The sequence below is a fragment of the Scomber japonicus genome, chromosome 1 (genome assembly GCF_027409825.1).
Source record: "Scomber japonicus isolate fScoJap1 chromosome 1, fScoJap1.pri, whole genome shotgun sequence".
Lineage (NCBI taxonomy): Eukaryota > Metazoa > Chordata > Actinopteri > Scombriformes > Scombridae > Scomber > Scomber japonicus.
The window spans coordinates 10,520,752-10,541,584 of NC_070578.1; the positions used below are offsets into that span (position 1 = coordinate 10,520,752).

The following is a 20,833-nucleotide window of genomic DNA, read 5'->3' on the forward strand; positions in this document are numbered from 1 at the left end:
CTCTGTAAACCTCACCCACCCTTTTCTATTGTCTGGCCTGTCTAGAGCTCCAGGGACCAAAGCATTTGATTTGTCTTGTCTTTTCCAGGTCAGCTGGGGGATGCCAAGAATTCCTTTTGTCTTTAGTTATCCTGTAGTGTCAGCTGATCTGACAGATGTGTTTTCCCAACAAGTTCCACAAGGTTAGCCGTTGGCTCTGTTTAGACTAACTGTAACAGAATATTTTTCCGATGTAGTCCCTGATGCTTTGACTATAAGGTAATTACAAGCAATATGAATTGCCAACAAGCTGTGTTGTTGAGTAGCTGATAAGCCTTGTTTTCACATTGCTCCTGTACCATGAAGGAGTGGTGAGTTGAAGGATTTAATGGAGAAATGTTTCTGTTTAAGTTGTATGTAAAAGGTTTCTGGTTTTCATCAAAAGGGCTTGTTTATATATTATTTGATTCCTTGCCTTGTATGGTCATCAAACTAGAATACTGTTTTGCACTTGTATGTAGTATTTTGGTGCATAATCCTCAATCATAAGTATCCAGATGTGTTCTATGTGTCCGTGGCTTGAATCACAAATAGGTCATCGTCGGTTAGAACCTGAGCAATTGAGAGTAAAGGGTCTGCATGTAGGAAACCAGTGAAGGATTTTTTTTACCCCTTTTTGCTACACCAGCAACTTATACTGGTTTGTTCAGGCACCTGCATAAAGGTCACGGAACTTCAAGCATGTAACGCTTTGCTGGTGAAAAGATGAGACTGGAGGCACCGAGGTAACACATGTCTGTTTACTGTTTTGCACCCTCACCACACCAGCAGCAGAGATAACAATGACAAGATCTGTAAGCCAGAATTATTTTCAAAGTCGTACAATACCCGAGAATAAACTGCCATCTTGTATCTTAGCGTCTGATAACATTTCAGACCGGGCTCTGCTGATTTTATATCTTATTATCAATATGCACCAGCACCGACAGAGGCCCAGATGCAGGTGTTTTGCCATATTCACACTAAATCACGCCAGGCGTCTTTAGCTCTCTTGTTTTGACATCTGATCACACTAAGCCAGCGTTTTCACACCCAAAAACAGCAAAATCACCCCTCCCCGTGTGCATAAATCAGGGCATGCTGGTGTTTTAGCGCAGGCGGGGGAACGCTAGGAGTTTCCAAAACGATGACGGATGCCAGGACAGAAAGGGTCAGCTACTGTGTGGCTTTTCTGCACAGACATTAACCTGTATGTTTACGCTGTCAGACCACCCCTGCAGGAATTAAACCGAGATTCAACCTTTTGACTCGGGGATTACCGTTCACCTCGTTGTGTTGTGATGAGCTGACAGGCTGCAGGATCTTCACAGCTCTGTATCAATCCCCTCTTTAAAGAGCGAGAAAGTCCATCACTTACAGGAATGATATCCTGAGAGCGCTTCACCTCTGTTAGTGTATTTCCTCTTTGAACAGGCTGTAATTATCAACAGGAAGCTTCAGACCACACATGTCCTGCGGGACGCCTCTTCACACTGGGAGGAGCGGAGGAGGAAATCCAGCATTACTTTTAATATTCCCGTCAGCAACACTGCGCAGTTCTTCACCTGCACCAAACAGCTGCTGTTTAATGTGAACAGTGCCTGTACTTGTTCAGGCATCTGCCTCAATAACTAACCTAGATATCCAACTCTTCACATGAGTGCGGCAAAGCTTTTGATTTGCTTTTATACGTCATTGATTTATTGATTTCAACAGGACTGAACCCACTGAAACCGTCTGACTCTTCTAATATGGATCCAAAAAAAGCCACCAGGCACCAGCCAATGAAAACTACACCTCCTCTGTGCTGTTTCCAGTAATTGTTTTCTCCTAAATGGCGCATGTTTCCAGCAAATTTCCCCTGAAATTCAACCAAATAAATATAAAATATATGTTGCAATGAATACTCCCAAGATGGATCACAAAGATTAGCTAAAAGAATGTCTGTAACTCTGGTTTGAATCTAGAGATTTCAATTTTTGGCAGGTTTTGGCAGCCCGACCACAAACATGTCACAGTTACAGTCGATGGTGTTCTCTTCTCACTCTTTATTGTCACTCTCTATCGCTCAGAGCACTTTGCGACCAGCTTGTTTATCAGGCCTGTCTGACTGGCAGGTTGTCAGTTCGACCAGCTGAACTGACCGATCAGTCGCGGTGTCCGGTATCCGCTGCGAGGCTCGCAGATAAACAGGACAGTGCCGGTCAGCCACGTAGAGCCGTGAATGAGCTCAATAAATGGAGATCCTTGTTCTACTGACACCAGCCAGCCTGTAGACACCAGGCGCACCACTGACTGACTGATTTTTCTGAATGACTGATTCACTGACTGGCCTACACACTGACAGACTGTCTGGCCAGAACAGAACAAGCTTTGTATAAAGACTGGAAATTCAGCCATATTGTTGTGTTTTCTGACCATCATCAAGTTGTTGTTCTGTCTGAGGAGACTTTTACTGGTGCTGTTTGTCTCCCAGTTCAGCCCAAATACTGGAATACAGTGGGAGGGCAGGGAGTATGTGGAGTTTGGAGAAAGGGTGGGGATAATTGCTCACTCGAATCATTCGTCAGTGATTCACATAGGTGACTCGGGTAACATCATTTTTTTTTTTAGTGACAGCTCTAAACTTCTGTTGTTGTATTTTGACTCACCTCTGTTTTTCTAGTGGAAGTGTTTCTCAATGTTCTTGTTTTCATCCATTTCCAGCCCAATTGCAGTGTATATGTTCTTATCTTAAGTTCTTATGTGTTGCCATGGAGCAGATGCAGTGTGACCCTAGCCAAACAAGCTGTGTTACATTCAGGTTCAGACTGAGAGTCACAGTTGTAGTGCACACATACAGCGGATGGGGCTGAATGTTGATGAATGAAATGGTGCAGATCAATATTCTTTTGTCTGCCGGTCAGTCAGAGATGGTCACATGTTCTGGTTGCTTGTTGGTAGTAGTGAGTGGTTGGTATTTCCACTTTCCGAATGATTATGTTCGGAGTTGAATGCTGTATTTTGTTGGAATTTAACTTCAGAGATAGTAAATAGGAGAATAAGTGGGGACTAAACTAAGATATCTGCTGTAGAGTATTTCTGTTTGCCTGCCTGGCAGTTTGGGCCAGGAGGGCTTTTAGTTTTTAGGGATAACTGTCTCTCAGTTATGTTACACACATCAGAGTCTCTGTGTATGTATAACCGTATACTGGGAATTTAGTGTAAGTGACATTACTGAAAAATGTAATTTTAAACTACCTGTCCTGGAACTAGCTAGGATGTTTATGTTAAAATGAGATGGGAAACTTATAAAACCAGATCATCCAGCAAGTTGAGGGAGCAACGGGTCCTGTTCCTGACTGTCTTTGTCACTGCGGTAACACAATTAATTAAAAAATGATAATACAATCCCAGTATTGATTACAGAAATGTCCACCTCACTTCCTAATCAAGTCAAGTCAAGTCAAGTCAAGTCAAAGAGTTATTTACATCGCCCAAATCAAAAGTTTAAACTTAACTTTTTTTTCTTTTTGTTTGGTTTGTTTTTATTTTAATTTAAATAAGTGTGATATTTTTTTTTCCCGTATTAAGAAATCAAAGTTAAGTTATTTAAAGAAGTGTCTTGCAAGTCATAGAGCGGCTTTGACAAAAACATCAAAATGCAAGCAGGTGGACACTAGTGGATCTATTTTTACTTGTCTATGTCATGGTTAAGACTAAAGTTATTAATCAGATTTTTATCAAGATTAAATTATCCTCATAAAATAACTTAGTATTGTGTGTTGAACTTCCATTTTTGAAATATGAACTGATTTTGAATTTCTGGTCAGTGCTGTTGGAAAACGAAGCCAATATAGATCTCTATCTGTGTTTTTGAATCAGCTGCTGTCATCAGTCTAGACATCTGCCGTGCCCTGTTATTGTTGTCCTGTGCTGCTGAGTAGCATACACTGCTAAAGCCTGGAGCGTGATCACAGCAACTGTGTGTCTGTGCGGGACATCCTGTTCCTATCACCCTAGCGTGGGGGCTGAGAACAAGGATTAACAATTAGGATGGCATTTAATTCATACTTGATCAGCTGGGATAAAAATGGGCCACCAGTCCACCTGCTGCTTTCTTTTTTTTTTTTTTAACCAGTCAACAAGATGGGTAGAATCAAATATTACTTTATTTGAAGTTTATGAAGTTTAGAGGCAAGACTTTTCCACTTTTTTGGCTAGTGGCTAGTGTGAATTTCCCTGCCTACCTTCCTGCTGGGCTGGTATTTGCTGCTGGTCTCCCAGGAAGCCCCGTATCTGCTTTTTGACCCACAGCAGCGATCTTTATCCCACAGGTTGTGTGCTGCGTCATGGTAGAATGGAAAAGGTGAAGTACAACCGTTTGAACTCTAGTAGCTCTATAACTACGTAACCTCTCACGGCCTCCCCCTTCACTTTCTAATACATAGAATCCATGGAAACTGTTTGGAAATGGGCAGGCACTTTCAAAAAATACTTGGCAGGTGATTGGATGAACATCTGTCTATCACCGTCTAACCTTGCGAGGCAGCTGGATTTATGAAATCACAAAAAAATGTGAGAATCCTTATAGGATGCAGAACCACTGATGGTTCTGACAGAAGCTGATAACTTGAAGCCTGACAAGATGGATTAACACATGATTTTGTGATGATGTGATCTCGCAAATCCAGCTGCCTTCAAAAGTAAGGTTAATAAGACATAGAGGCACATTCTGACTTATTTATCAGCTCTCATTGTTTTCAGTGAGAATTTAAAACCTTTATGATACTACTGTAGTAGTGCACTTCAGACTCCAAATGATAATTAGTTACTAGTAGCCCACTTTACTACTAACTTACTACAATTTTATTAGTCATCTAGTTTAGGTTCAGTGTCTTTTATCACAGTGACAAATCTAAAGTAGCACAGTTTAAACACTATAAATGATTGTATGTTAATAAACCCTGAAAGAACTGGTAGGTTCTTGGGTTTTCGCTGTCCTGTGTAGATAAGAACATAATACCAATCTAGATATTAAAATCAATTCCTGTGTTATGTATAACTGATCATTATATTAAACATTATATTAAATACATTTTCTGGTGTTGTTTTCCCTCTTTTCTCTATGTACTGATGTACTGCAACAGCTAGACAGCCAGGGTTTCTATACAGCAAAATAAAAATATGTCAGCGCACATCATATCAAATGTTGACTGTCATAAACCACAATGCTTTATTCAGGTGACTCATGTCAATGCAGTGTCATATACAGTATAATAAACCATGGCTTATTGGTCTCAGATGTTTTTAAATTGATGATCCATTTTTTTTTTTACCTCAGATGTGGTTCAGGATTGTATACAAGTACTGAACTCCAGTGTCATGCATTTTCAATCTTCTGTGCTCTGTGCACCACCAGCTCAGTTCTGCATAGCAGCAGTGGTTTGTGTTGTGTGGCTCCCCCAGCTGGCATCCCCCTGTCAGTTAAACACCATTTAACATGTATGTTAAATCATGCTTAACATACATGTTAAATGGTGTTCTCTCCTTTATCTCCATCTTTAACCTCTTCCTTCTCTATCTTCCTCAATCTTGTCACATTTTCCTCTTCTGTAGTTCATTCCTATCATCATCGTCACAGCCCGTTCGCTTCTTCCTCACCCATCGTCTATACTCCTTCCTTTTCTCCACCTCCTTCTCATTCTCCACCTCCTAACCCTTCCTTCTACTCCTCCATATCCTCCCCTAGTATATAGCACTGCATCAGCCTCTCTGTGAAAGACCAGTAAGGAAAAGACTGGAGAATGAAAGCTGGTATCCATTATGTTGCGCACATCCTGTGGAATGCTTATGTGCAGTACATGAACCCATCTCACCCCTCCACCAGTGTCCACCTTTTACTGGTCAGGCAGTCTGTCAACGACTCGTGTTTAGGAGGCTTCAGACAAGCTTCAACAGCCTGAGCCAAACTTGAGATGATCTCCTCCTTCTCCACCAGCTATCTACACGCCCGAGGCCGTACATTATCACATTGCAAAATGACACCTTACCGACATGGCTCCCATCACCCCATTGCAGAGGTCACAGTGTGAAAGACGTTGTCGGGGGTGGCAGGGGCTCGGAGCAGAGAGAGAACATTCTGTGCCAGAGAAATGCAGCACTGGTTCTCTCCTGCTGAGCACAAACAAGCCAGCTGAATGGTTGGTGGGACCACACAGTTTGAAGGTTCTGATTGGCTTTTGTTTCTGTCAGGAGGCGGGCTGGAAGGTCATCTCATGGTCACTGCCTGATGATGATGATACATTCTTATCGTATGGGAAGAACAGCAGATTTCTCCCAACTTCCTGGATTCACGCGTCACCCAAAACGAAAATGAAAACCTGTCAGAAAGTGTTTAAAGTGTCCGGCAGCTGACATTACTGTTATAGATGTATTGACCTGGATTAGTAGAAGATTTTTTTATAATGTCAGTATCAGTCTCAAACTTTTGGACTCCACTGTATATCATGATTAATCTGATGTAAAGTGGATTTGGGGATTGTTGAATACAGTGTAGAAGTGAAACATAACGTGTCTCGTACTCGGCTTGAACGCAGCAGGGAGCTTGCAGTAAGTAGTCTGTAAAGCGTGATATGCCCAGATTAACTTGATTCATCTGCCACGCATCATATTTTTTTAATGGAAGGTCAGACTTTTATTTCTCTCAACACATCACTGTCAACCTTCATTCTGCAAACAGGAACTTATATTGGATAACTGCACTGTACGAGTTTAAATAGTGTCTCTACCAATCAGTACTGTTGTGTTTCCTTAAAACAATGTCACATTACTGGGTCAGCCTAGCTACTGTGTAACAAGACACAAAGCTGCTTTGCATACTTGAGCTTGAATTTGGTTGTTAATGTTTTATGCATTATTGGTGTTTTTTTTTCTCCTTTATATCTTTACACCAGAGTTGGCATGTTGCCTGTGCTGTTTTAATTGGCTTCAAAGATGAAGACGGATTGGATAGATAGGTGGGCAGAAAAGAGGTAGACATGAAACAAGGTTCCCTGTCTATAGTCGTATCAGGGAGGTTACAGTTCTGTGGCATGTGCAGTAACCACTCAGCTACCAGGTGCTTACATGATGTGATTCTAGCATTATATTGTTTGGCTATATTAAAGAAAACCACTATTCACTGTAGCTTTCCAATATCAGTCCTAAAGTCACCAAGTTCCACAAATGAGGTTAAAATAATTCAGGTTTTTATTACTGTAAAGCATTTTCTAATGTTAGCAGTGGGACTCATGGTTTCATGTCTCTCCTGTTGCCATGATGTCTCAATGATGGACTTTTTAAGACATCAGTGGTGACACAATATAATGTTCAGCAGTCCACTGGGTTGCTTCCACATGTATTTTTATTGAGACCAAATTGAATGTTCCAGTAAAATGTTTCTATTGCAATGTTTCAAAAGACACAATGAAGAGAAATACACCCACGACAGAGAGGTGAAGTAATCAGAATGTTTATTTCCTGGTTAGTCAACAATGGGTCAGAACAAGCTGTGCCTACAACACATCTGTCTCATGCACGTGAGTCTGGCCAGTTAATCAGAAACACCAGTTAAACTGTAACACCGGTGCTGAATCAATTTAGGCCCGGCGGGCCGCCGAGCTTCCAGCACACTGGCAGAAACCCTGAGATGTTTAAGCATTAACTACCCAGTTTCAAACTAACAGACATCTTATATGGAAGGACAGCATTGCATTTTATGGCAGCCATGTTTCCTGAAAAACATACTTCCTTAAGTTTTAAAGTCAAAGTTGGCAAGGTAAAACATCAGGCAGATGGTTGGAACCTTTCTGAAGTGTTTTTGGACTGGGAAGTGACTTCCTACTCCAATTTGACATCTGTTTTTGGATGCCGCACTTCAAACAGCCTTGGAGTCAGTGTCCAGATCTTTCGGCATGAGTTAACCATTGTGAAAACAAATGTGAGCCTCATATACTGACTGAACCATTTATTCTGGAGATATTGTGGATAAATCATGGAAATATAAATAAGAGGAACAGCACTATGCATGTATGCCCTGGTGTCTTCAGTTACCATGTTTAGGTGCACAAAATATTCCAGTTTTGACCTTATTCTGAAAAACACTTTATTTCTACTAAGCTGTTTACAAAGACTAAAGAAAATAAATATTCCACTAGTTTTCCTGATCACATGCAGCCGTGCAATTTCCATTTATCACGTCAAAATAACAGCCGGAGCTGCTTGCTTCTTTACGTCAAAATAGGATATTTTTTTTAAAGTTTTCCACTGTGGCAGACTTATTCAACCCTGAGGAACACAGCCTCACTCTTTCATCCATTCAGCAACCGTGTTTACCTTCATTAGCTCGGCGTTACGACGTTGCACATATCAAAAAGCCTGTTGCTATTAAAGTCTTTCAAAATGTTTTAAAGTAGGTGTGTTTCTCCTTCCGAACAGAAATGTAGGCTTTTCTTGTGGGAATAAATCTCTACCACAGCCTTGCAAACTCCTTTAGTACAGTAAAAAAAAACTAATTTGAGATGTATATTCTGAATGCAATGTATACATGTCCAAAGCATGCTCCTAAAACCTGAACAATATCAGCATGTCTCAATTGGAAGATGCTACATTCTGAATAAGTCCTAATTGGGAATATTAAAAACGGACTATGCTGTTTACATGACTCACTGTATCAAATTAGGAATGTTGTGATAATTGGGACAATAGTGTAACATAATGTGCATGTAAAAGTAGTCAGTGTTTTGGACAGAGCTGGTGGAAGCAACATGTTGAGGCACATTTAATGTTTAATCACTCTGCATCTTATAAACAGCACCTCGTTTCCCATAACTTGACTTTTGGTTGTTGTATTTTTAAACAGCCCCGGGCTAACCTAAGCGGGTGACATAATCATGATTACAGTTTTCTGTTCATCAAGTTTGTTTCTGGTTCAGATGCTGCTGTCTCTTTGTTTATGCCTTGCAGAACACACACTCACTAACACACACAAATCACTTCAAGCAGCGGTTTGCAGTGCGGCAGACAGTTTGTCGAGTCACTACCAACCAATCAGCTCCTGTCTGTTTGTGCTGTTGTTTTGAACCAATGAGCTGCTGGTAGTAGTAGTAGTTGTAAAGCTGGGTTCAGGCTGGATGTTAGTGAAGTGAACAGCTTCAGTGCCATCATGCTAGATTAAAAAAGAAAAGGAAAACCCCTCAGTAAAAGACAAAGATCACCACAAGGTGCGGCTATGTTCTACACGTAGGGTCAGTCCAGTGTTTTCCTCTCGGAGCTCTTCAATCAGTTTTTCCTATCATCAGTTAAAATATCCTCTTATTTAGAGGGGCACCACAGCAACTGGAAGAGTTATTTGCAGCAGTGCTCGGTGGAAAACCCGGAACGGAGGGGCTTTTGTCACCGTGGATCCGGGTTGACCCGAGAGACTGAGTTACGGCCCACCCAGCAAACAGCTGTGTTAGACAAAACCTCCGACAGGCCGGTCTTGTTCAATGCGCTTTTATTAGCCGCATTTACATTTTTAAGACAAAAAAAGGATTCAGTTGATCTGTAGCAGCTTACACACTTTCCTCACAGGTGCCTTTTTTTTGTAGGGTAGGGGGGGTGGGTGTTTTACACACTCTAATCTGGCCTCAGAGAGATAATGTGTATGTGTGTGTGCATGTGTGTTGTCGATCCCTTTCCAGTAAATGCAAATCATTTGTTTGGGACTGTAGCCAATAGCGTCATGGCTGGGTCTAAATCAGGCTGAGGACTCACTGGTTGTGTTTGTTTATCAAGCTCTCATGTTTGCAAAATCAGGGAAATGCTCCTTTACTTTAATGCAAAGTTTCATGTTTGTTGTTAGATATATAAAGAGATATGATTGAAAGGAACAGGGACATTACAGCAGGCATTGCTGGTGATACCTGGAGTATTTAAAAAAAAATAAAAAAATGCTGATCCACTTCCAAGTTTTTTGTTTTGTAACCTACCAAGTATGCCAGCTGTTAAACATCATACTGCTTTCTTTAGATTATCACATTAGAACTGTATCCTATTGCTCCCTGTTGACATTTGGCAAATTCCTAAAGTACCACAAAATATTAAAAAATGAAATACTTGTTATAATGATCCTGCTCTCTACACAGATGCTGAATAACATATCACAGAACATGACACAATACAAAATATTATAGGAAACCTTTTGAAATGAGCAGTTTTAGGACACACATTTATTTGCTTTCTTGTTCACTAATTAACACCTTATATACTGAAAACAGGCATACAAACGCTGAATTGTGGTTTTACGGGGGGTTGTGTGCTGGACTATCCTTTGGCCAGACGCAGTCATTTCCTGGAGACTCCACTTGTTGCCTGGTAACCCCACAGCGATGACATGACTCCAGTAAATGACCAGTCCTGGACAGGGAATAATCCAGCACACAAAACCCTGTAAAACCACAATGTGTTGATTTTAAACTTTAGTTTTTTGTATAGGTCAAATAAACAAGATACAACCTGTTCGAACCACCTGTCTTATGGTGTTCCCACCTCTCTGAATGCTTTTGTTTTTTTGTTCATTAAATCACCCAAAAATATTGTTAAAGAGATAATATGTTAATTTGTGAGCTTTAAAGGCACTGATGCGTTGATTTAGTTTAAGTTAAGTGTTTTTCTGTGTTTGTGCTAAGGTAGGCTAAATGGCTGCAGGTGGTAGCTTCATATTTACGGCATTGACTGCATTAGACTGGTACCAATCTCGTCATTTATCTCTCAAAAAAAAAAAAATCAATAAGCATGTGTCCCAAAATTTGTATCTATTCCTTTTAAAGAGAAGTTATGGTGTGGAATACAGGTCTATGATGCAATACTATTCAACTGTCAGATTGCTTCACCCATTTTAATGCAGTTCTGGTGCAGCTGTAATATAAATATGTAAATACAAATGTAAATTTCTGAACAGATATTCTACCAAATAAAACAGATCACTGTTATGGGCAAGGAAAAGTCTTTAAGGCTCCCTAAATGTCAATTATGTTGTAGGAAAAAAATGTAACATCCTGTGTGGGAAAAGAAATGCATGTTTTGGTTGACCTGCACTGGTATGATACTTCCTCTCTCCCTCTCTCCCTCCCCACCAGAATGTCCAGAGAAATGTGCACGGCGAGCGTGCACAGCTGACGGCGAGTGCTGCCACCCTCAGTGTCTTGGCAGCTGCACAGTCCCAGGCAGTGACACAGCCTGTGCTGCATGTGTGCATTACTACCACCAAGGCCGCTGCGTGGCCAACTGCCCGCCCGGCACCTACAAGTTCGAGGGCTGGCGCTGCATCAGTGCCGAGCTTTGCTCCAAGGTCCACCTCCCAGACTTCGACAGCTTCATCATCCACGGTGGAGAGTGCATGTCTGAATGCCCATCTGGGTACACACGCACCGCACCAAACAGGTGAGCTGAGGTTGGCTGACGTGGAGGTAGTCTTATTGTTGGCCTGACATTGGTACCAGGTCAACACCCTGTTCTTAGTTTCCATTGTAAGATTTCATGAGGGCAAAAACTGAATGTAATACTACAACTCTAATAAATTGCAAGTCAGTTACTTTTGAGGCAATGAACCATCTTTAATCCCATTGTAAACCCCTAGTAACTGGTGAAATAATGAAAGTTACTGGTTAAATCTTGACGTCATTTAGTGTGAACTGTGAAACATTGACATAAAGGACGGAAATTAAAAATGAAAGGTCAGGAGAGAACTCAGCGAGTTGAATGAATGTACGTCAGTGAGACGACACTCTACATTTACTGTGTCGTCTATCTCTCCCTGTCTGTCTCCAGTATGTTCTGTACAGCTTGTGATGGTCTGTGCGATAAAGAGTGCGATGAGAAGGTCATCGACTCCATGGATGCCGCTCAGTCTCTCAAAGGCTGCACTGTTATCAAAGGCAACCTGCATATCAACATCCGCAGAGGCCGTAAGTACTGCAGCGTACCAAGACAACAACATGGTTAATACTGACATCACTATGTTAATTGTACTGTTGCCAGTGTAGCTTACATTTTCTCAGTTGGTGTGGAGATATAAAAGGTGCTGTCAGTTACATGCTTAAACAGTGACTGATCACATCAGTCACAGTGACTGATCACATCAGTCACTTTGTGTCAGAAATCATGAAAAAGCATTTTATGATGAGCAAGAAGGCGCAAAAGGAGGGAGGTGAACATGGAATATAAAAGCAAGATTACAGAGATACATAAATAAGTTAAAAATATGAGGAAAAATACAGCAGCTATTAACAGTAGTGTGTTTTTCTGTGTGTTTTCAGACAACATGGTGGCAGAGCTGGAGAGTTTTACAGGTTTGATCCAGAGAGTGACCGGTTATGTGAGGATCAGACACTCACACACTCTGAGCTCGCTAGCCTTCCTCCGCAGCCTCAGATACATTGACGGAGAAGAACTTCTGGACGAGTACGACCACACATACACACATATTTATATACAAACATTTACATTCCTCTCAAGTGAGTAGTTGTGAAACGTTTGCGTCCTGGTCAAGGTAATCACCGAGCTGTTGGCTGGAGAGAGAGTGAGAGAGCGAGAGAAAGAAAGGAAAGCGCTCAGTTCATTAACTGATGTTTTGACTGTGAGGTCGCAGACTGGAAAGTTTTTTTTACGTCAGATTGACCTGTTTTGGGTCAGTAACTGTAAAATCATCACTTAAGTTTAAAAAACTCACTTGAGTTACTGTTTCTTAACTGAAAAGGTAATTATACTGCCAGAAACACGTGACATTTTTTATGAGACCTTGAATGCAGCTTAACTCCCAACAGTACAAGGAAAGATTCTCTCAGGGTCATTGCAAGGCCTTCACTTCCCCCTCCTCCTGCTTTCTGTGAGTTCACAGGAGTCTTACTGTCCCAAGGTCCACATTACAGTCATTACTGGGTGTCTGGGTGTTACCAAATGACTCATAAAAACCTCTTTTCTCTTCTCTCGTTGATCTTGAATACTAAACTAAAACAATCACTCCTTGCTTAGTCTGATTTCCCTCTAGCATCTAACTGGGTCATTAAACCACCGGCTGAAAATGGAAGAGTACACTACCATGCTACTCTTTGTTCACTCTTTGTGTGACACCTCATTGTGCTGTTTTCCATCATGCACTGAAAAATGAGGCATTGTCTGTGATGGGAAAGTTGGTCCTCAGCGTGGCATAAATCACCACACACAATAAAGCAACACAGAAACATTATATAATGAATGCAGAAGCATTTTTGACTGTCATTCCTTTTCCTTCTGCCCTCTAGCATGTATGCCTTCTCAGCATTTGACAACCAGCAGCTCCAGTACCTTTGGGACTGGAAGCAGCATAACCTGACCATCAAGGCAGGAAAACTGTTCTTCAGAGCCAACCCAAAACTCTGCACATCTGAGATCCGCAAGATGTGGGAGAAGACGGGCATCCAGGGCCGCTTCGATGTTAGCGATTTCCGAAACAACGGCGACAGAGCCAGCTGTAAGGATCAAACAAGCTTCAGTCCGAAAACCACAAAAATGCTAATCGCTATGTTCCGTACATGCACAAGAGTTACTCTAGCTTACTATGCAAACACCTCTTCCAGGTCTGTTAGAGGGCTTTTGTTCTGTAACACGTGTCAGTAATTACTGCACTAAGTAAACAAGACTAATTGCTATAGATTTTAAAAGCAGCAGATTGAAGTGCTTTTGGTTTTAACTACACTCTCTTTTAACTAACTCTTCCTCCCTCGTCTCCCACAGGTGAAAGCACTATCCTAGAGTTTACGTCCAACACCACCAGCAGTACAAGGATCAAACTGACCTGGCAGCGTTACCGCCCTCCCGACTACAGAGACCTCATCAGCTTTATCGTCTACTACAAGGAGGCGTAGGTTTCTTCACAACAGCCCCAGTCATTGCCTTACTCCTTCCCTTGGCAGAGTAGAACTGATCAGAGCAGTGATAAGACTGCTGGATTTAAAACTTAAAGGTGCAGTTTGTAGATTTTAGTGGCATCTAGCAGAACAGACTTGGCTGAAATGGACTATAATATTCATAAGTATGTTTTTATTAGTGTGGAATCCCATAAAAATTGTTGTGTTTTTGTTACCTTACAATGAGCTCTTTATATCTACAAGGGTAGCGGGTCTTCTTCCTTGGAGCCCGCCATAGTGCACTGCCATGTTTCTACAGTAGCCCAGAATGTACAAACCAAACACTGGCTCTACTGCAGGGGCGATTGCTCTGAGACAACAAGGGAAGCTCACCTTCCCCTAAAATTTCATCAAATAAATTGTCACAACTGTCATATTAAATTCACACTAAAATTATAATTTACATCACATCAAATCTGCACTTGAATGCGTTCGATTTATTGCCAGCGTTGTTATTTTACGTCGCGATTTCCCTGTCACACACTGGCAGTCCACTGCAGACTCAGAGCCTCAACAGTGTTCAATGAGGCTTCTCCCAACAGCTGTTTTGGGCTAGGGCGGGACAAGCCAGGATAAGACACTCATTCGATAATGCGACAAACTCGTCCCGCCCCTGGGCGCTGAGCGTCTCTGGCGATCAATGGAGCAGTGGGCGGGTCGGACGCTCTGCTGCTGTATGATAATTGGAGGAAATGTTTGGAGGGCTCAAAGCCCTTCATAGACAGCTTTGGGAAGTCTTTGCCAATGTGGCTTGACTTTCTCGCTAAATCTTGCGACTTTCCAACTCTTCTTAGTGACTTTTTGTCTCAAAAGTGACTATCGACAAATCTAGCGACGTTTTCTGGTGTTACTGGAGAGTTTTCTGATGTTTTGGAGACTCTGACATGAAAGCACGTATCACTCTGTCCTCAACGAGCAGCGGGTGATGCCACGAGCCCCTCCCCCATCCCAAAGCACTCACAGGTGGTCAGGTTCACAGCAACCTCGCGCAGCAGTCCCAGCTGCAGTGAGAGCAGAGAAGAGACCCACACAAATCTTTTTCAGGTGTGTGTTGCTGTGGTTCTATGGCATAGATGAAGCATACAACAGCCTCAATTAAACACTGCCTCGCTTCAATATGACTAGTTTTATGATGAAGATGTAAAGTGAGCTTCCCCTGTTTAAAACACCGGCAGCCTCCATTGCTCTACTGAGGGCCTTTCAGTGGTTTTGCAGCCACCATAGGTTCTCCTACACACTTGGTAGGGGAGGGTGAGGGAAGGGTCGTTCAATTTTTTGCATTCTGCAACTTCGCCACTAGATGCCACTATATCCTACACACTGGTCCTTTAAATCTGCGAGTTTACAATCAATTTGTACTTTAAATATATAGAATAACAAAAATGAATTAAAATCTCTGAATAAAAAGTAACATTATTTTAGAGAATATTCATCAACCTCCGACACTATCCGTCCTCTTCCCAGGCCGTTCCAGAACATCACAGAGTTTGAGGGGCAGGACGGTTGTGGCTCCAACAGCTGGAACATGGTGGATGTGGAGCTGAGGCAGGACAAGGAATCAGATCCTGGCGTCCTGCTGTCAAACCTGAAGCCGTGGACACAGTATGCTGTCTTTGTTAAAGCTATCACACTCATGGTGCAGGACAAACATAATCCCGGTGCCAAGAGCAAGGTGGTCTACATCCGCACCAGCCCTTCAGGTAAATATGATCATTTCACAGCTGACCAGAGGTAGAACTCAATGTTACTCTGATAGTGGATGAAACAAATATTACTATGATCCTACAATTATTTCAAATGACAGAGAAGTATTAAAATAGTGAGACTGTTCTTTAGTTTAACCTGTAGTACCCCACCAGAACACATTTACTCACAGGCAAAGGATATGTTCACATTGATGCTTGATCTTCCGAATACTGTAGACCCGTTGATGCTATATGTTGTGCAGAAAAATGATTATGTGTTGATCAGAAGTATTTAGGGACACTAGTTGCTGTGATGTTTAGTATTTACAGACCAAACTGATGTTGAAGCGTGATGAGCAAAAGCGCAACTTGGGTGCAGTAGTCGTAGTAGCCTTTACTAGCAGTATTTGGCACAGCGACAGCTCTGATGAAGAAATTTTTGAGACTTGAGTAAGCACACAGGTACACACTGTATTAAATATGTAAAGTTACTGTGCTGTGTTCTTTTAAAAGGTTTAATTGATTGGTTCTATATTAGTCAAATCAGATTCATCTAATTAACATACTTTGCAAGCCAAAATGTAAAACACGTAATAGCATGTAACTGACCACGTGATGGCGCTATATTTACCATGTTTTAACATGTTTAGCATTTCGACATGGGGAGTCTGTCCATAAAGTATAAATACATTTATTTTTTGAGATATCAACTTTAAAAATACCTCTCATTGACATTATTCATTTTTATATAATAAAATACTAAAAAAGCACTGAAACATGTTAGTTTGACAAACAGAACAGAAGTAGTTAATAATAATTAATGAATAAATGAAGATAACAAAAGTGAGAAAGTTGTTTTGCACTCTCACACAATTAGATGCAATGGAAGAGTGCTTTTAAATAAATCCAGCTGCACAGTAAAGACATAGCAGTGCTGTGATGTCAGAAAATCACATCTGGACTGGCAGACTGTGAATCTTAGCCTGAAAGAGAGAAAAGTTCTCAGAAATCTGGTTTAGCAGCCACAGAGTGATGACAGTCAGATCATAATAATAAAAACTCTCTCTCTCGCTCTCTCTCTTTCTCTCTCAGCTCCCTCAATGCCACAGGATGTGCGAGCCTACTCCAACGCATCTACCCAGTTGGTGGTGCGTTGGTCGCCCCCTGTCTCACCCAATGGGAACCAAACATACTACCTGGTCAGATGGCAGCAAAAAGCCGAAGACCGTGAGCTGTACCAGCACAACTACTGCTCTAAAGGTATCCATACACACACACACACACCAGTACTGCTAGTTGTTGCCTAGAATACAAAGTACACATGTCAATACAATGCACCTCTCCCCTCCCCCAGACCTGAAGAACCCCATAAGGATTGCTGCCATAGGGGTGGAAGACCAGGACGACGACACCAAACCCACAAAGCCGGATCCTGATGGGCCAGATAAAGGCCCCTGTTGCCCCTGCCCCAAGTCAGTGGAAGACCTGGAAGCTGAGGCTGCTGACGCATCCTATCGAAAAGTCTTTGAAAACTTCTTGCACAACTCAATTTTTACACCAAGGTGAGCTCCATAGACCTCAGACTTAACATCATCTTTAACACATTTCTCTCTCAACCAAAAATGGATTATCCCAGAAGAAAATACACTTTTCTGCATTGTTAATATGCTTTTTTTTGTCTTTAATATCTTAGTTATTTTCCATGTAAGTCCAGTGCAGATCTGTAACTTTGTACAGTGTTTGGCCATTGTATAGTTTTGCTTTGTACTTATCTAAACAAACCCAATGACCCAAGAAGGTAGGCCAAAGAAGGAGGAGGATATGATCTTTTTTGGTCCCCTTTGTCATTCCCGTATGAGTTTCAGTACACATGAAACAAGGACAGCTCTTTCTTTTCGGCTCCTTTCTAATTTATGTTTCGGCTTCTGTGTGAAGTGCAAGGCAGCAGGCCGACTCCCTAAATCAGACATCTGCATCACATTATCTCTCTTTCCCTCTGCCTTTATACACACACACACACACACACACACACACACACACACACACACACACGCGTATATACATACATATACAAAGGCAAGTCCAGTTGATGTTAATTAGTTCTCAGCATGTTTTTCAGAGACAAAAGACATTGATAGATGCACTTATGTACATTTCCAGCATGTGAACCATGCCACATTGTAAATTTGACTGCATCTGCAACTTTTGTGATAGTTAGCGGTTGAGGCATGTAGTGCTGAACAACTTTGGGGTTTTTAGATGTGGGTAATTGTTTGTTTTGTTGTTTAATTTTTTTCCTCCTTCTCATTTGCTAAGACCAGCAACTTTTGCACAGTGGTGTGAACAGTCTGACAATAGTTAAGTTGCTCTGATTAGTTACAGCCCTTGAAAGGATAAACTCTTATATATTTGGTTCCAGATTAAGCAAAACCTGGTACTCATCACCTGACGTCTTAACTGAACAGTCCCAAATCTATTCAACAAAATGTTGTCAAATTAAATACACATGCTCAAGAAAAACTTGAAGTTCTAGTATCGCATATAGTAGCACTGGGTGTGCAATATCACATATCGGCGTATAGTGTAACTTTGTTTGTGAAAGTTCAATAGCTACAAAATCCACTGAGCTGTTCAGTGATTCTGTTTAGAACATGCCCACCAAGTTTCATCCCAGAGGCTGAAATGGAGGCCAAATGGCAACGAAAACAATCAAACCACTCTGGACTGAAAGATTGAGCAAGGAAGGGTTTCCAATAATTCTAGGATCAGCAGAAAACCAAAACAGCTGAAGAGGAAACAACAAAGCGCGCAGACACAGGTTTCAGCAGAGGATGTTCTTGTGGTTTACAACAGCATTCAGAGTTCTGCTTCAACAGTTCTGCAACGGGCTTGTGACAGTCATATTTTACGCTGAATGCTACATTCTTTATTTTCGATCTGCCAGTCTGTTTCAGAGTACTTAAGTACTTTGATTGTGCTGTAAAATGTTACAAACTCATTTTAAGCTCTCCTTTTTCTTCGCTCAACACATTTTTCTCTCATCCAGGCCACCAGATCGTCGCCGTAGAGATCTTTTCGGTGTCGCCAACGCCACTCACCCCCGCCGCAACCGGCTGCATACAAACAGCAGCACCGTCCCTCCTCTCCAAGCCGCCGGCAACAGCAGCACCGTGGACCCAGAGCCAGCAGAGCGCGAGTTTGACTTCATTGAACAATCTGTGACAGAGTCCGAGCTGCAGATCTTCGGCCTGCAGCCGTTCACAGTTTACCGCATTGACGTTCACGCCTGCAATCGGCAGGTGCAGCGCTGTAGCGCTGCCGAGTTCGTCTTCTCCAGAACTAAGCCTGCAGGTTAGTTAACTTTTTTTTAAACTAGCACCATTGTACACTAAAAAAGAGAGCAACAGTAAGTACTCAGTCTTGCATTGTGGTAGACTGATGAAACACTAGAAGAAGCTTTAAGTAGGTCAGTGTGTTTTACTAGCAGCTTATACCAGTAAAAAAAAATCAGTCACAAGAATCCAACCTGTAACCTCTGTAGTCACTTTGGTAACCTTTCCTCCCCGTGCCTCTTCAGAAAAAGCTGACGACATCCCCGGTGCACTGACCTGGGAGGGCCACGAGGACTGGCTGTTTCTGCGCTGGCCAGAGCCACCTCGCCCCAACGGACTCATCCTCATGTATGAGATCAAGTATAAACTGACTGCTGAGGTAAGACAAACATCTGCGTTTCTCCTGTACTTGCCATTTGCTGCTCCCTCAAGAACTCACTGGAGCCAGAAAATACTTTCAGAAGTCATGTTAATTCACTGTTCTTTGAAAGATTTTTATTTATTATGACTGACCAGCTTTGTAATCTCAATTTATAAGCTTGTAATAAGCCCTTTCTCCCTCCCTCTCTCTCTTTCTCTCTCTCTGTGGGTCAGAGTACTGAGAAGCACGATTGTGTCTCTGGTCAGGCGTATCAGACACAGCGCGGTGTTCGGCTGTCCAACCTCAGTCCAGGAAACTACTCAGTCAGAGTGAGAGCCACGTCCCTGGCTGGCAACGGATCCTGGATCCACGCTCTGGATCTCTATGTGGCAGAACGTAAGACACAAACTCTCATGCGCTCACTTCTTTGTGTCTTTGTATTTCTTGCCGGTTTGTCAAATAACAATAGAAATGCATTTAAATGAAACAATCTGCAATGAAACTGTTTGACTCAACAGGATATGCAAATGCCCTCTACGCTATGATCTTTGTTCCTATTGCCATCATCCTCTTCATCTGCTTCTTGGTCTCAATGCTGGTTGTCTTCAACAAGAAAAGGTGTGTTTCATGTCTGTGGGTACAGCACAGCAACTACTCCATTACATTAAAATACAGTATCCAGTAGCAAAACACAAAGTGTGGAGTATCATGTAAGAGAAATATAAAATAAATCTACCTATCCTGAGCACAAGACCCTCAGAAAAAAAGGGAAACATGTAAAATACATTGAGTTAGCTAAATGTGCAGTTTTTTTCCTTTTTTTCCATTCCCAGAATAAATGTTTAGATTTGTTGCTAATGGACTGTGTGGTCACATTAGGATTCAAACCAACATACAGACCATAATGCCTTTACTAGTTTTAGTCCTTAAAACAAAGTGGCAAATAAAGCTGGCAGCCTTCTTTTTGGTGGGAGTTCCTTGTGTGTTTGTGCCAGATAGTTAAAAAAAAAAAGTTTTAATATGATTTAAATACAAAGAAATGACTTTAACTTTATGCAGGAAATAAACAACTCCTGCCATGCTTGGGAGTGTTCTGTAGGGAATGAAATTAGCTCATTTTTTCAGCTTGAATCAATATTTTGAATAGCTGCAGGCTATTGGGCTGTGGAACTGAAATGTTGGGTTTTTTTTGTGATTGCAGTTTAGCAGTATTCTGTGGAAGTTAAAACAGTGATATGTGTGATTATACGCCATGCAGATCCCCAAATTAGGCATGCATGTGGTGTGTGAGTGTGAAAGTATGTGCACGTGTGTATGTGTGTCTTGTCTGTCTGTAAACTGTCTGTCTTTGTTTTGGCCAGGAACAGCGATCGGCTTGGAAATGGTGTCCTGTATGCTTCAGTCAACCCAGAGTACTTTAGTGCAGCTGAAAGTGAGTAGAGTTTGAATATGTGTGAAATGTATTGCAGAGTTTATAGATGACACAAT

At 41.7% G+C, this 20,833-nt stretch overlaps 1 protein-coding gene across 1 annotated transcript in view; it reads left to right on the plus strand.

Moving 5' to 3' along the window:
- Positions 1-20,833, plus strand: part of igf1rb (insulin-like growth factor 1b receptor) — a 42,974-nt gene that overhangs the window by 18,101 nt on the left and 4,040 nt on the right. The window contains exons 3-15 of the mRNA XM_053316685.1: positions 11,160-11,463; positions 11,851-11,987; positions 12,339-12,483; positions 13,323-13,531; positions 13,795-13,921; positions 15,432-15,667; positions 16,745-16,912; positions 17,007-17,214; positions 18,699-19,003; positions 19,230-19,363; positions 19,579-19,741; positions 19,864-19,963; positions 20,707-20,777. Coding sequence (XP_053172660.1) covers positions 11,160-11,463; positions 11,851-11,987; positions 12,339-12,483; positions 13,323-13,531; positions 13,795-13,921; positions 15,432-15,667; positions 16,745-16,912; positions 17,007-17,214; positions 18,699-19,003; positions 19,230-19,363; positions 19,579-19,741; positions 19,864-19,963; positions 20,707-20,777 — 2,307 coding nt within the window. The remainder of the gene's footprint in view (positions 1-11,159; positions 11,464-11,850; positions 11,988-12,338; positions 12,484-13,322; positions 13,532-13,794; positions 13,922-15,431; positions 15,668-16,744; positions 16,913-17,006; positions 17,215-18,698; positions 19,004-19,229; positions 19,364-19,578; positions 19,742-19,863; positions 19,964-20,706; positions 20,778-20,833) is intronic.